This window comes from Mytilus trossulus, chromosome 3 (genome assembly GCF_036588685.1).
Source record: "Mytilus trossulus isolate FHL-02 chromosome 3, PNRI_Mtr1.1.1.hap1, whole genome shotgun sequence".
NCBI classification, from domain to species: Eukaryota; Metazoa; Mollusca; class Bivalvia; order Mytilida; family Mytilidae; genus Mytilus; species Mytilus trossulus.
This window is the reverse complement of record NC_086375.1, coordinates 39,322,387-39,337,322: the sequence shown is the minus strand read 5'-3', so window position 1 is coordinate 39,337,322 and position 14,936 is coordinate 39,322,387. Positions and strand designations below refer to the sequence as shown.

The following is a 14,936-nucleotide window of genomic DNA, read 5'->3' as shown; positions in this document are numbered from 1 at the left end:
GATCCATGAAAACTGATACCCAAGACTATTAATGAATTTACAGTTAACATTCAAGTGCTCAATAATATTCATAGTTTTAAGACTATTATCATGACAAGCACTTACTTTTAGTTGTTCTTAAAGATTAAGTATTATAAAAAGATAGCTTAAGGAGCCTGTAATTCAGTAGTTGTCGTTTGTTTATGTGTTACATATTTGTTTTTCGTTCATTTTTGTACATAAATAAGGCCGTTAGTTTTCTCGTTTGAATTGTTTTACATTGTCTTATCGGGGCCTTTTATAGCTGACTATGCGGTATGGGCTTTGCTCATTGTTGAAGGCCGTACGGTAACCTATAGTTGTTAATGTTTATGCAATTTTGGTCTTTTGTGGATAGTTGTCTCATTGGAAATCATACCACATTTTCTTTTTTATATTAGGAAACTCAATTTCAATTATAAAGGTCATTTGCATATGTCTGACAACTGTTTTTTTACCAAAATTATCATGCTCTTTTATCAACATACATGAACGAGTATGCTGGACCGTAATAATAGCATTTCATTTGAACACATCTCTTTAGAGAAATATAACAAATAATGGAGTCCCTGGGCACTTATTATAGAATGATTATTAAATGTCGAATTTTGGCTACAAATAGATAATACAAGAACGAATTAGATTCAATTGTTATTAGATAATTTTTTATATTCAACCTATTGTTGCACCATGCATAATATATTCAATTGATGTTTATTATTGAATAATTCCTTAGTGTTAATATCCCATTATGTATACCTTTGATCATACATATTGTGCTAGTCTATTTGTTTCAATAAAGAAAAGTCATCATAAAAACATAGTTTATTCTTTATAAACACATCGAGATGCGTTTATTGTTTAATTAAAAGAGTAGATAAAAACATAATATAACATGTATAATTTACTTACTGGTAGAGAGCTCACAATGAATTTACGTCTATTAAAGCCGAATTTTGCGTTCGGATAAATATTCTTTGACACACTAAGACTTCCCGTTAGCTGTGTATATCCAACATTACTAAATCCTCGTTTCCTTGTGTGCCACAACAATGTTTGTATTGGTAGCCATGCACAATATTTAAATTCATCAGAATCAATCTAGAAAATAAATTGGTAATCAAATAATTTCACCAAAAAAAATGTGTTTTTAACATATTTCTTTACAAGATAATAAGGCAGATATCAATCTCCGTGTGATCCCTGTAATCAATTGATTAGATAGTTTTGCATTATTTCGTATTATAACAACCATATATGCATCTGAGGTGCAAACTGATACAATGAAATTTCTGTATCTTTAGAAAAGTAAAATCAGCGTCTCAATTTTAACTTTTATAAGAAGTTAATCAATCAGCTTTTCAATGATGTTTTTATCTCAAATCGGTTTTGTTCATATTCTAAGATAAATATAACCTAAAATCGACTTTTTAATAATAAAATCAACGGTACCAATTTTGTTGCACCAGATGCGCATTTCGACAAAACATGTCTCTTCAGTGATGCTCGTGGCCAAAATATTTGAAATCCAAAGCTTATATAAAAGATGAAGAGCTATAATCCTAAAGGTCCAAAAAGTATAGTCAAATTCGTGAAAGGAATCAGAGCTTTGCATGAGGGAGATACATTCCTTAATTTATAATAATTTCTAATATTTTGTTACAGGAAATTTGAATAACACAAAAAATCCGTATTTTCATGCCAGTACCGAAGTACTGGCTACTGGGCTGGTGATACCCTCGGGGACTAATAGTCCACCAGCAGAGGCATCGACCCAGTGGTAGTAATAAAATCAACGGTACCAATTTTGTTGCACCAGATGCGCATTTCGACAAAACATGTCTCTTCAGTGATGCTCGTGGCCAAAATATTTGAAATCCAAAGCTGTAACGTTCTATCTATTGTTTATTTTTGATGAATTAATAAAAAAAAGTTATAAATGACTTACACTGTAAAAACTCTTTATTGGTCAAGTGTCTATTTAATGATACAGTCTTAAAACTATTAAGGGGGGAAATGTGCCAAATTTTTCATTTGAGGAAATTAGTAAAATAAAAAATTATATGGCATTTCAAATATATTCTCATCCTTAATTTTAAAAAGTTGTATATCATCCAATGTTTTGGCGTACACATATTAGTATTTTTGGTTGGAATTTACTAGATTTTCTGAAAATATAATATACAAATAATTTGACCACCGAACGAAGTAATGCGAGATTACTGAAATTTATCGTAAATTATTTATAAGTCCTGAAATACTTAAGTTCATGGTGTACAGATGTAATTGTTGAAATTAATATCAATAAAGAAATATTAAATCAGTTATTAATACATTTTCATTGAATTTATCACATTTGATTTTTCATTTTTTATGATAAGTCCTTGTCACAACAGTCTATCCGTACTCAAATATGTAGCCTAACCAATTATTCTTAAAAATAAAGAAAATACGCAATTTGTCCGTCACTCGTAACAGCAAACTCTTAAAGATGATTATTTCCCTTTTTCTGCCAAGCGATAACTATAAAAGCTTACAGTTACCATAACCTCTCATATTCAACAACAATTTGTTCAATGTATAATGGGCATTCATAAAATGATAATTGATATAATCATAAACGAGTACCAGAAACAACTACAGAAATGGGAACGAATGATTAAAATGTCAGATTACAGAAAAGTTTCCAATAGCTATCAATAATTCAGCTGAAAAACGCAGTCAAAATTTTAGTGAATTCATGTTTTTTTTTTTATTTGTTTCTTATTTATTGTAATGGTAGAAAGCACACAAAAGTTGCATGGAAGTCTTTTAAAACAAATTTATTTGATAGAACCAGATATAAAGGAATCGTCTAGTTCATTGTTTTATTTTTTTGATTTTCATTTTGAAAAACATATTGTACATCTTTGCGGAATACCAAAGATAAAATGTTAATTGATAAAGTGGCATTAATAACGAATTTGACCAAACAACACTACTTTTTTGTTTCAAACATTCATAACAACGAAGTAAAGAAATTTCGCTTTTACCAATCAGATTGGTTAAATTCGTCTTATATTAATATCAGGTTATATAACAGTCGCCATTCTGGCCTAATTACACAAATTGGTCTCAACTATTGCATTGTTTTTTGTGTATTCAGACTTTTTACAATTTGGATATTTGAAATAAAATAATATAGAATTTGAGCCAAATCGGTGACCATCAATTTGACAGATTACCCCCCTTTAACTAACATATATCTACAAGATTGAAATGACACCAAAAAAAAGCTTTCAGTAAAAGATAGAGTCAACAAGTATATACATTCTATATAATGCTCCAATTTATAAAAGAAACTTTAACAGACAAACAGTACACATCTAGGCTACAATTCTGAAGTCTGTACTCACATTTGTTTGTTGTATCTGTGTTCAAAATATGGGACCAAAAATCATACGGGAAAATTAAATAACATTCTAGCTTAGCAAGATAATATTAGCTTGCCATTCTTTTGTTTAATATCTGACTTTCTGTTCTGAAAGAACCATTTTAAATAAACTAATTGACTTAAGCATTTAAAAACACAACCAAAATTCATACTTTATAGTTAGTGTAAGAAATGTACATGTACCACTTGTGCGTCAACTCTAATTTTTGTGCCGCTATTTAATAACACTAAAAATAGTGAACACAGGCCTAGGGTCCAGTGAATTTAAAAAAAAAACTATTTAAGGGGGCTCCTGGGTATAAATGATTTTTTTTTTCTAATATATGATTTCGCTATATTTTTTCATAAATGAACTTTATCATATACTTAAAAGAAAAATGAAATAAAAAAATGGGGTCACCGTTCATTTAAACTTAAATCTGCCTCTGGAAAAAGCAGACATTTTTGTTAATGTCCTTTTTTTCTTTTGAACTAATAGGAGAAAAAGAGGAAATATCGAAATAAAAAAATAACCTAATATAAGAAATCGCTTAAATTTTACAATAACTTAGTTTATGTACAGCTTATTTGAAAACAATAATAAAAAATATAGGTCGACGATGATTTAAAAAAGATATTTCAAATTTAAGGCCAACAAATGGCATTTTCGCACTAAAGGGAGATAATTTGGAGCTTTTTCAAGTTTTAAAGTCATCTGGGGCCAAACAAAATCATTTTTTGTGGGTTATTTTTTGTACCATATCATAAAGTAACAACTTATAGTGTAATAAATAAAATTTGTAATGAAAAAATAAAGGTTTAATTTTTTGCTAACATTTTTGTACCCAGGAGTTTGTTAACTGTGATACCAATTTTAAACATTTGTGTATAAATGTATTGTTAGTTATTTGAAGTTGATGTCCCTACAAGTATGTAGATTTTAACAAACGGCTATTTTTGATCTATTATTGGAAGCTATATAACATAAAAATAAGTGATAAAAAATCAATGATGTTAGAAACTTTTATAGATATGATGAGTTTTGCAACGTTTAATTATATAAGTTGTCCACTGAAAACACCTTTTTTAAATTTCAAAAATTCTTACATCATACAGTCCTTCTATGGCAGCTTCTGTAAGTGTCCTTGTATTAGAGTCGTTCAACTCGCTCATATGCATGAAAACATTCTTCACGGCATCTTCTAATTTCTACAAGTAAATTCATAGCAATCGTAACATTGTTTTTGTAAGAAACCGGGTTATTGCTTTTCATGTTTTTACAAGAGTTCCTCACGAAATCGATTATCTTTACAAAAAAAGTACGTGCTTTGATTTATTAATTTGACCATAAAAAGATTATAGGTAATACCTTCCATAGAAACAATTTATCTATAACAATCACTTTTTTTGTTTTAAACATATCTGTAGTATTATATATTATGAGTTCCTTTGTTTCGTCCCAGTTTCTGATTGTATAGAGGCTATTTGCCAGACATTGCGCGATTGGGAATGAAAATTGGGAATATCTCAAAGAGACAACAACCCGACTATAGAGCGGTAAATAACCGAAGCAACCAATTGGTCTTCAACGCAGCGTTAAATTCTCGCATCCTGAGGTGGGCCTCAGCTAGTCCCTAAATAAAATGTTGTACTAGTTTGTTGAAAATTGACGTCATACTTCATTCAAAAAACAACAAATAAAATAAACAAATATAAAACTCACAAAAGCCAGAGGTTCCTGACTTCGGACAGGCGTAAAAAAACGGCGGGGTTTAACATGCTTTATGAGATATCACTCCTCCCCTTTTTCCTCTAGCCAATTTAAAATAAGGAAACACACAGCAATACGCACAGTAAATCTCAGTTTAAAAGAAATACACGCCGAATGTCAGAATAGGTAACAAAATAAACTAAAATTTTGATTGAAGTCCAGCGCTGGCATGTCAGTTACTGCTAGTAGTCCTTTGTTGATTTTTGTATCATTGTTGTTTTGTTTAGATGATTTTATTAACTATTCTGACATCGGACTCGGACTTCTTTTAAACTGAATTTTACTATGCATATTGCCGTGTGTTTATTTTTTCCTACATTGGTTGTATGTACAGGAGGAGGGTTGAGATCTAACAAAACATGTTTTACCCGCCACATCTTTGCATCTGTTCAACGCCAGAAGCATCTGGCCTTTGTAAGTTAGTATGACTTTTAATTTTAGCTTTGTTTATATCACGTATACATTTCGAAGTTTCGTATGCCATTCATTATCACTGAACTGGTACATATTTTTGTTGATGAGCCAGGTAAAGCACGCCTCAGGGTGCGGGATTCTCTCGCTGCATTGAAGACACATTGGTGGTCTTTGACTTTTTTCTGTTTGTATGGTCGGGATGTTGTCCCTTTGGCACATTCCTCATTTCCATTCTCAGTTTAAATTATATAACAAGTATATGCTCACATACCAATTCATTTTGTTGATATTCGTTTAGAAGCGAAGTAGGGTATTGTATCACTGCTACATTGTCTAATTCTGTACTGCTGTTGGTTTCCAAAACTGAGATATCACCGTCATGAAAAATGCCCAGTAACCATCTGGAGTTGTGTAGAAGAGAGGATCGAACCATATGTTTTCGTCCATAATCAAATGGCTGCAATATAATAAATATTGTAGTATTTCAATCCGTTCAAACAATATGAACTTCACGATACATAGTAAATAGATATAGAAAGATGTGGTACGTATTCCAATGAGACAACTCTCCATCCAAGTCACAATTTATTAAAGTATTATAGGTCAAGGTACGGTCTTTAACCCAGAGCCTTGGTTCACACCGAATGGCAATCTATAAAGGACCCCCAAAAAATGACTAGTGTAGAACCATTCAAACGGGACTAACAACGGTCTAATCAATATAAAAACGAGAAACTAGAAACACTTGTTGACCACATAAACAAACGACAACTATTAGTACCTGATTCCTGACTTAGGACTGGTGCAAACAATCTATACACTTGAATCGAACCACGGCGTCAATACAACACAATATGCCTGTTCACATTTAAGTAGTAGGAGACAATGTTTGACACCCAACGCACATATTGAATAGAAAAGTATGTGTTATCATTTTATAAGGAAAAATTTAGGGAATACATAGGGAAAATTCAGGAATAAGTAGGCGAAATGGAAAATAACAGTCTTTTTCTAAAATACATTAAATCTCAAATGACACAATTGAAAATTGTAAAGAAGTGAACCGAACACTAATACCTAAGTTTTAACATTCGCAAAATTACTGAAAGATCAAGTTCTTGTTATTGTAAAACGACATAATTAAATACGCACATATGTATAAAGACCCTTCCACCATCTTTTACAATTGAATGTTTAAGATAAGAGTAAATCACATAGGTCTTGATTAATTTTATGAAGTTTAACATGCGGTTATTTTGGCTTCTTTTGTTTGATGGACAACTAGAAATCCTTGTCAACTGAGTGGAGTCGAACGCACCTTGATAAGAGCGCTAATCGAACGGTTAGCAGAAGGCACATTTATGTCCCATGACAATGTTTCTTCACAATTTGTAAAATTGTTAATATATAGCTTAAGGAAAACAGAAATATTTGGGGTAAAAACCATTATTATCTAAAAAAGGAAATGCAGATTTTAAGACATAAAACCAATTGAGGAGGCTCGCGGGTACAAAAATTTCAGTAAAAATTAAACATTTGCTTTTTATAACAAACTTTATTTATTACATTTGATAACTATTAGTATTTAAGGATATGATACATAATGATACATAATTTTTGGCATTAAAATTGAAATATCTTTTTTTTACTCATCGGTGACCTATATTTTTATCATTGTTTTCAAATATGCCATTCGTTAACTAGATATTTGTAAAATTTGAGCGATTTCTGTAATTAAGTTTCTTTTTTTTTTTCGATATAACCTCTTTTTCTCCTATTAGTTCAACAGAAAAACAGTACCATTACAAAAATGTATGCTTCTTTCGAAGGCAGATTGTGAGCGTAAATGGTCGGTGACTAATCTTTTTAATTTTACTTTTCTATTAGGTATAAGATAAAGTTCATTTATAGAAGAAGAAAAAAATACAGAAATCTTATATTAAATGAAAAGAAAGATTTAGACTCGCGAGCCCCGTTAATGATTTGTAATAACTTATGAATTTATTGTTAATTATAGATGATTTTATCTGTTTTTTTTACATTTTGCCTAACAAAAAAGTTCAATAATTGAGACACCGAGTTATTCATGTCATGTATAATAGTGCCAAATAACTATATAAAACTTTATGATTGCACTTAAACATTTGATACAACAACATTAAATTTCCCCGTGGTGTCATACGATTCAGGCTGCTTCGTATCTTTCTCTTTTCAAAAGGCAATAGCAGATTTAATTGTACTAATGTTGTAGTCTTTGGGAAATATAAGTGTACATTTATTTAAAAAAAAGAATAAATAATGTACCGAATGTATTGAACATATTCATTTAGACAAGTAAAACATAAGACTATAATGATATAGATATTAAACGAGCTTACTTTGTTCTTTCTAATTCATTTTACGTTAACGTATGCTATTAAACTTTTTTTAATGTAGTGGTTAAAAGAATTATTAATATTACATCTTTCGTCAACGCGTAGTATATATATTCCTCATTATGACTTCAAAGCCCCTTAAACCCACGGGAAATAACAGTACAGAAATATGGCTTTATCAAACAAGCGTTCTGGGAGAAATTCAGTTGATATATAATGTTTCTTACTGGGGGCACATTTGATCAGTTTACTCTTAAAAGGATCAACATTAACTGTACAGATGCGGATTTAAAAACCAGATTGATTTTACTGATGTTCAAGACCAACATCCAACAATCAATCGGAAATACTTCTTAAAAAGATGTACCGCAACCTGATATTAAATGATTCGCGCAATTCCAAAAAGGTTTAGGAATCTTATATTTATAGGGACATATCTACCGTCCTATAACTTTGATGTGTCCGAGACGGTTTTTTTTAAATTTATCCTCATTAGGAACCCGCAACGCCGAATATTTCAAACCAAAGATTTATAAGAACCAAACCGTTTAAGAGCTTTTTGACCCAAAAAAGACCTAAAACAATAGACAAAACAGTTAAAGGTAAATCTTGTTTTACGGAGCTGAAATCTCATTTTTTAAATAATTTATATACGTGAATTTAAAATAGGTTTGTAATAAAACTTCTTCATAAAAAAGGTCAACTAAAACGAAGTTACAACATGATATACATGTAACCAAACATACAATAAATTTACAAACATTGAATATACAGTGTAACAGACTCAACAACCACTAACAATTGACAAAGATTAAATTGATTTTGCAACACTATTTATTTCACTTAGATATTGTTTAGGTGCAGTAGATGCGTTGAAATGTTTGTTTGTTGATGTGTTTTTAATTCGTCACTGATTAGCAGTATAATGAATAGCAAAGCTTTATATCACACACTAGTTCGGTTTTCATGTCACTCTGTTGTACTGTGTAAGGTAAATGTACTTTTGAATAACGAAAATAAAATATATAAGATTTACAGGGCAACACATTTTTATTTGTTTGCCTTAATGATGATAATTAATCAATAATCCAAATGGTACATTTTTGCCAAATTGACTGTTTTTTACTTAATCAATAGGTGTTTAACAAAAAAGAAAAAGCCAAAATGGAATGCATACCTTTTTAATATTCTTTAAATATTTGGGGAAAATAATCTATCAAAAAAATGTTTTAACTATAATCTTCACGTGTTATAAAGGAATTTTAATTGACTCGCATTAGCAGTTCATTTTTGCATGTTGATAGTTATAGAATAACTAATCGAAGAATTCAAATAGAGAAAAATACTCAACGAATGACCGAACAACACATTAATTCACGAATGCGCGTAGTGCATGAGTAAATTATCAGTGTTGTTCTGTCACGAGTTGAATATTTTTCGATATTTGATTTCTTTAATTAGTTATTCTTTTAATCACATTGGCAAAGGCTTTTTTACTAAAGAAATTAATGTTAAACATGAAAGGAACTATATCTTTTTTCTACGCATTTAAAATTTGTTTTGAACCACCAATATCGACGTCTTGACAACGGCTATTGTCGTATGACGTCAGAGAGTGAAATAACAACGTTTATTTCACATGTGAAATGATCGGTTTTTATTTCACTTGAAAATCAATGTAGTGTATTGCAACCAATGTAATAATAAAATTTAAATTTGATCATTGTAGATTATATTTTTCTCTTTAATACATGTACCACCATGTATCATGTATTCAAGGGAAGAATTTTTTTCAATATACTTTGAGCCAAGACGGTAATGCTTCTATTATTTATGTATAGCACTGCCATTCCCGTTTGACATGTGTAAGACAATATGCTTTCCTGTCGTGATATGGAGTTGCTTGGTGAAATTATGTTGAACGAATATCTTCAAATATCTAAGCGATAACGGCACGATTTCCTGTTTAAGCGAGTATTTTTTCTTTACAACCGGCTTTGTCTCATAGAGACGGCTCTGTCTCCTGAAGTGTTACCAGTAAGTATACATTTGTCCTCGCAAATACCGTGTTTGAATTTGCTAAAAATCTATCGTTTTTTCGAAGTATCAGTGTTTATACTTAACGTTTGATAGCAGGATGTTTTCCAAATGCTTTATGACTATCATCATGTTATTGGAATAGTGAACGGAAAGTTGAATGAATAAAAGAGACAGCAACTCGACCAAAGACTTGAAAGAGCTAATAAAGCACAAGGCCGCCATGTTGAATATATATTGCAGTTTTATGTTACTGATATTGAAATGCCAAGTTTAATAGTTTACCTTTTCCAAATATTGTTGACAAGATTCCAAACGACATAGAATGGTACAGTTTAGGCTTGTTTCGTCATAAACAGCAGCTTTTTCTTTCATCAGAGAATCAATCTTTTGTGATGTCATCTGCTGCAAACTATGCACATCGGCAAAGATTCCAACATCAGATAAACCATGATGCAACCGCATTGCCTCGTGTTCTAATAAAAAAGGAAGCCCTTATTAACTATAAATAATGTTGGTCCGTTTCTTATCTCAGAATTCGAAATTTCAATATTTTTTTTAATTTTTCAAAATACACGACACGACATAGACCCAAAAAAGAAATAACAACCGCAAGTATAAGAAAAATCACTTTATCCACAGTCTTGAGTTTATAATTTGACTTTCCACTTGAAAATGTCGAACAGTTTTGTATGCAGCATTATTTAACAATGAATTGTGTTTGACTGTGTTTTAGGTTAGTATACTGGTAATTTAAAGACATATACCTTTTATATAATGTGTATTGTATTTTTGTTTTTATACTGATCGGACATCTAATGACCAAGAATAAAATTGGACTACTTCAGAGCTGGAAATTGCAGAACGACCGTGATTCGTTAACCTAACATCTTTCTACTTTATAGAAACACAAAATGTGATCGTGTTGTTATCAAGACAGATGTCAATACAGACATTTCAATCTATTCTGAAAGTGCAGAAAAAACAGTTTTGACCACATAACTCAACAATATTTTTAATTAAGGAAGTTGGCTTCTTAGTTTCCAATATATCAACTTTTCAAGTCACTAGCATTTATTGATAAGGGATTCATAAAGGAATCAAAAGAGCAAAAAAAAAGGTCACCGTGTTTGTTTTCGAGATATTAGCCATTGAAATTTTGTCGGGAAAATGTTCTCTCTTGACTAATAATAGCCTTAAAAGTCCTCAAAAACTATTAAATAATAATAAAAATTTTATACGACTTTAACAGACAGCTTATCATCATACATGTAAAAGAATTATAAAAAGAAAAATGGGGGTCCCCGGGCAAAATTGGTTAAGGCATTCGAATGGATAAAACCAAAGGATTCCAAAAATCTGACCAAAATTTCAAAACATGACAAGCGAGCTTTCTTTACTTCATAACAAGGATTTGTTCCTGATAAAACAAGTAATCTTTTCTGGGATGTTGAGAAATATTTCCTGATATCTATTAAAAGAATTATTCCTGATATGACTAAGGTATGTTAAATCCTAACATCAATTCTTTCGGGGGACGGGTGAATGCATTAAGCAATATTTACATGTTAAAACTAAATCACATACAATGTAAATAACACTTATAAATTAAATGCATACGAACCGCTTTCCTGTATGAACCTTAAACAGGAACGTCCAAAATCAAATAATTGAAAGCCAAGGACTTACTAAAATCAAAACATGTGAAGAGAATATGACAAAAAGGGACCGAATAAAGTATCTTCCAGCAGAGGTAAAATTAACTTGCCGACCTTAGTTTCTAAATAATTGAGATTATAAAAATTTGATATTTTCAAATATCTGGTTTAATTCAATCAAATATTCGTGTGGCTGCGTGGGTGTTGCAGCCTGTAACTCGATGCCATATTTGGCATGAATCAGAATTTTGGAATTCCCAAATCAGCTTGAATATAGTTTTGGAAAATTACAATCAAACAATATGAGAAAAGAGGGGCGAAAGATACCAGAGGAACAGTCAAACACATGGATTGAAATAAACTGACAACGCCATGGGTAAAAAATTAAAAGACAAACAGAAAGACAAATAGACAAATAATAATACACAATACACAACATAGACAATTTAAGACTAATCAACACGAATCCCACTATAAACTGGGATTGATCTCATGTGCTCGGGAAGGGTAAGCAGATTCTGATCCTTATGTGGCACCTGTTGTGTTATTTATGTTATTGCACATCCGGTAGATCCAGAAAATTCAATACTTACTTTGTGAAAACCGGAAAAATCCCCAAAAGTATCAAAGCACGACTGTTGATATACTCAGGAACTTATATTCCAATAGCAGCTAACGCTATTAACATTGTTTATTTTCCACTATTGAAATTATTTCCTTTTACGTTTTTTGCAAGGGTGGGGGTGGGAGGATATTATTGTAAATAATATGTAATCTTACCTGTGTCATTGTCAAAGACTATGCAAACTGAAGACCACTTTAAGTGGACGATAACAGAAATCAAAGTGATAGCTGCACCAGTCACGTTGTTAAACAATGGCTCCTGCTGGTACTTATAAATCCCTTCAGGTAACGTACATTCGTTAGGTGCGATTGTTGTGATCGGCGTCGTCATTTGACAGCCATCGGTTGACGTTACTGGTGTGCTTAAATTTGTCACTTTATCCTTTCCCCAATCAATAACAGGAATTTTTATCAAATTTGCAACAGCCTCAGGAATTTGGACATTTGCCGCTATTACAATACAATCCAAGTCTAAATGGTACAATTCAGTAACTAAAAAACATCAAAATATAAAATAATCACAATAGATCCCTATATGACAGTTAAAAGTATACATTTCTATAAAGAACATTTTAAACCCTCCATCGTAGATCAATTACTATCTTCGTTAAGTCCCATATGATTTAAATATAAATGACAATAATAAAATCAATGCTGACTTTTGTACAAAATACTGTAACAAAAACATTGAATTCAAAATGACAATGTATAAACGTCATTTGATAATTATATTGTTAATTAGTAAGTCGGTTTCAAAACATGTTTGAAACACGTTTTGGGTGACATTTAAATAATTTCAGACCAAATCAAATGAAATGAATAACATTTAAACTGACTCCTAAATGATTTTATGAATAGAACGCATTTCATCACGCACTCTGAGCGAACACGCTACTACTTTATAATACAGACTTTGGAGTAAGTTGAGCAAAGGTAAAAATACATTTCTATATCTTAATGAAAGTATTTAAAGCATAAGCATGAACAACTAAGGAACACAAAATAATTCCAAAATATAAAAAAACTAATTTTGTTAATCTTGCGTTCCCCTTTTCTTTATGTCAAGTAACCATGATATGCAAATAACATAGGCTTCATTCAAAACTTTGTCTTAAATATTTACACTTAAAAAATATTTTCATATGGCAATTTGAAATAAAAAAAAAAAAAATCCTAAGGATAATAAAATACTGTTGGATTTAGCATTATCTCATGATATTTTCTACATTCGAACGGAAATATTTTTAAAAACATCAAAGACATATATTACGTCATTCCTTTTCAAACTCTTTACTTGAGCATTCTTCAAAACTGTGAATACATTTCATAAATACTGCATATCATATATGCGTCATTTGTATTATGTATAACGTGTTTCAATTATGTGGTTGTGTCATTTCCATATGTGTTTGTACTATTTTATAATGGGTTCCACAAAATGCGGTGAAATGTCTGTATTTGATGTATATGACGTTCGAGCCACCGTTCACTGCTTGATTTTAAGTCACTACAATCTCTTAACCAACCGTACATCGTTGCTATTGTAATAACGATTTTTTGGTGGTAAAGAAAGAAAAACACAAAAGCTAACTCAAAAACAAAATTTAAAAAAGGACGTCCATTAAGCGGGAAATGTGTTGTTAGTCGCTTAGTCACATCATATATTGGTTTACGTACGAGTAAATGCACATTATATAAAGGTTAATCACACCATATTATTCGTATTCATATATCCTGGGAGAGTTATATCGATTAATATATGCAAAAGGGAAATATTAAGGCAGTTTGGAGTATACAGGACTGAAAAACGCAAAAGTAGTCTACAATCTAGGTCTTTGTGTACTATACTATTTATTAAATTCAGGAATGTTAGTAAGTATCTTACTCTATAAAAACGAACAGGTAAACAAATAAAACGTAGATAAAACAAGAATGTGTCCACAGTACACGGATGCCTAACTCGCACTATCATTTTCTATGTTTACTGGACCGTGAAATTGGAATAAATTCTCTAATTTGGCATTAAAATTAGAATGATCTTATCAAAGGGAACATGTATACTTAGTTTCAAGTTGATTAGACTTCAACTTCATCAAAAACTACCTTGACCAAAAACTTTAACCTGAAGTGTAACGAACGGACGCACGGACGCATGGACGCACAGACCAAAAAACATAATGCCCCTCTAGTATCGTAGGTGAGGCTTAAAAAAGAAGGAAGTCCATAAAATCTGAAAGAATAATAAAGGTTATACTGAATCAACTAACAGAACGAATATCAAACAACTGTCATATTCATGACTTGGCACAGAAAAAAAGGATGGCATCGTTAGGATGAATATAACAGTTCAAAAACCGCATACTCATTGAAGAGTATATTGCATTTACCAGTCGATTGAATGTATAAAAATATGAATGTTCTAGTAATGTGATATTTCTAATATAATGTCATGGCATACTTTAATTTACAATAGTATAGAATGGAGGTAAAGGGAAGTTTACAGACACAGTAAGTACATGTACCAAGCTTGAACATTAAAATAAAAAGAAAGCAGAAATCAAAGACACCGTGATCCATTGCTTGTCTATCGTGACTGTCTTTTATATTTGTTGATCATTCGTTGGTGA

General features: G+C 31.0%; 1 protein-coding gene across 2 annotated transcripts in view; it reads right to left on the bottom strand.

Moving 5' to 3' along the window:
* LOC134711446 (glutamate receptor ionotropic, kainate glr-3-like) overlaps positions 1-14,936 on the bottom strand; it is a 96,387-nt gene that overhangs the window by 9,847 nt on the left and 71,604 nt on the right. For both annotated transcript variants that reach the window (XM_063572039.1, XM_063572040.1), the window contains exons 3-7: positions 12,466-12,801; positions 10,313-10,503; positions 5,887-6,072; positions 4,538-4,639; positions 931-1,119 (exon numbers count right to left, since the gene is read on the bottom strand). In XM_063572039.1, the coding sequence (XP_063428109.1) occupies positions 931-1,119; positions 4,538-4,639; positions 5,887-6,072; positions 10,313-10,503; positions 12,466-12,801 (1,004 nt within the window). The remainder of the gene's footprint in view (positions 1-930; positions 1,120-4,537; positions 4,640-5,886; positions 6,073-10,312; positions 10,504-12,465; positions 12,802-14,936) is intronic.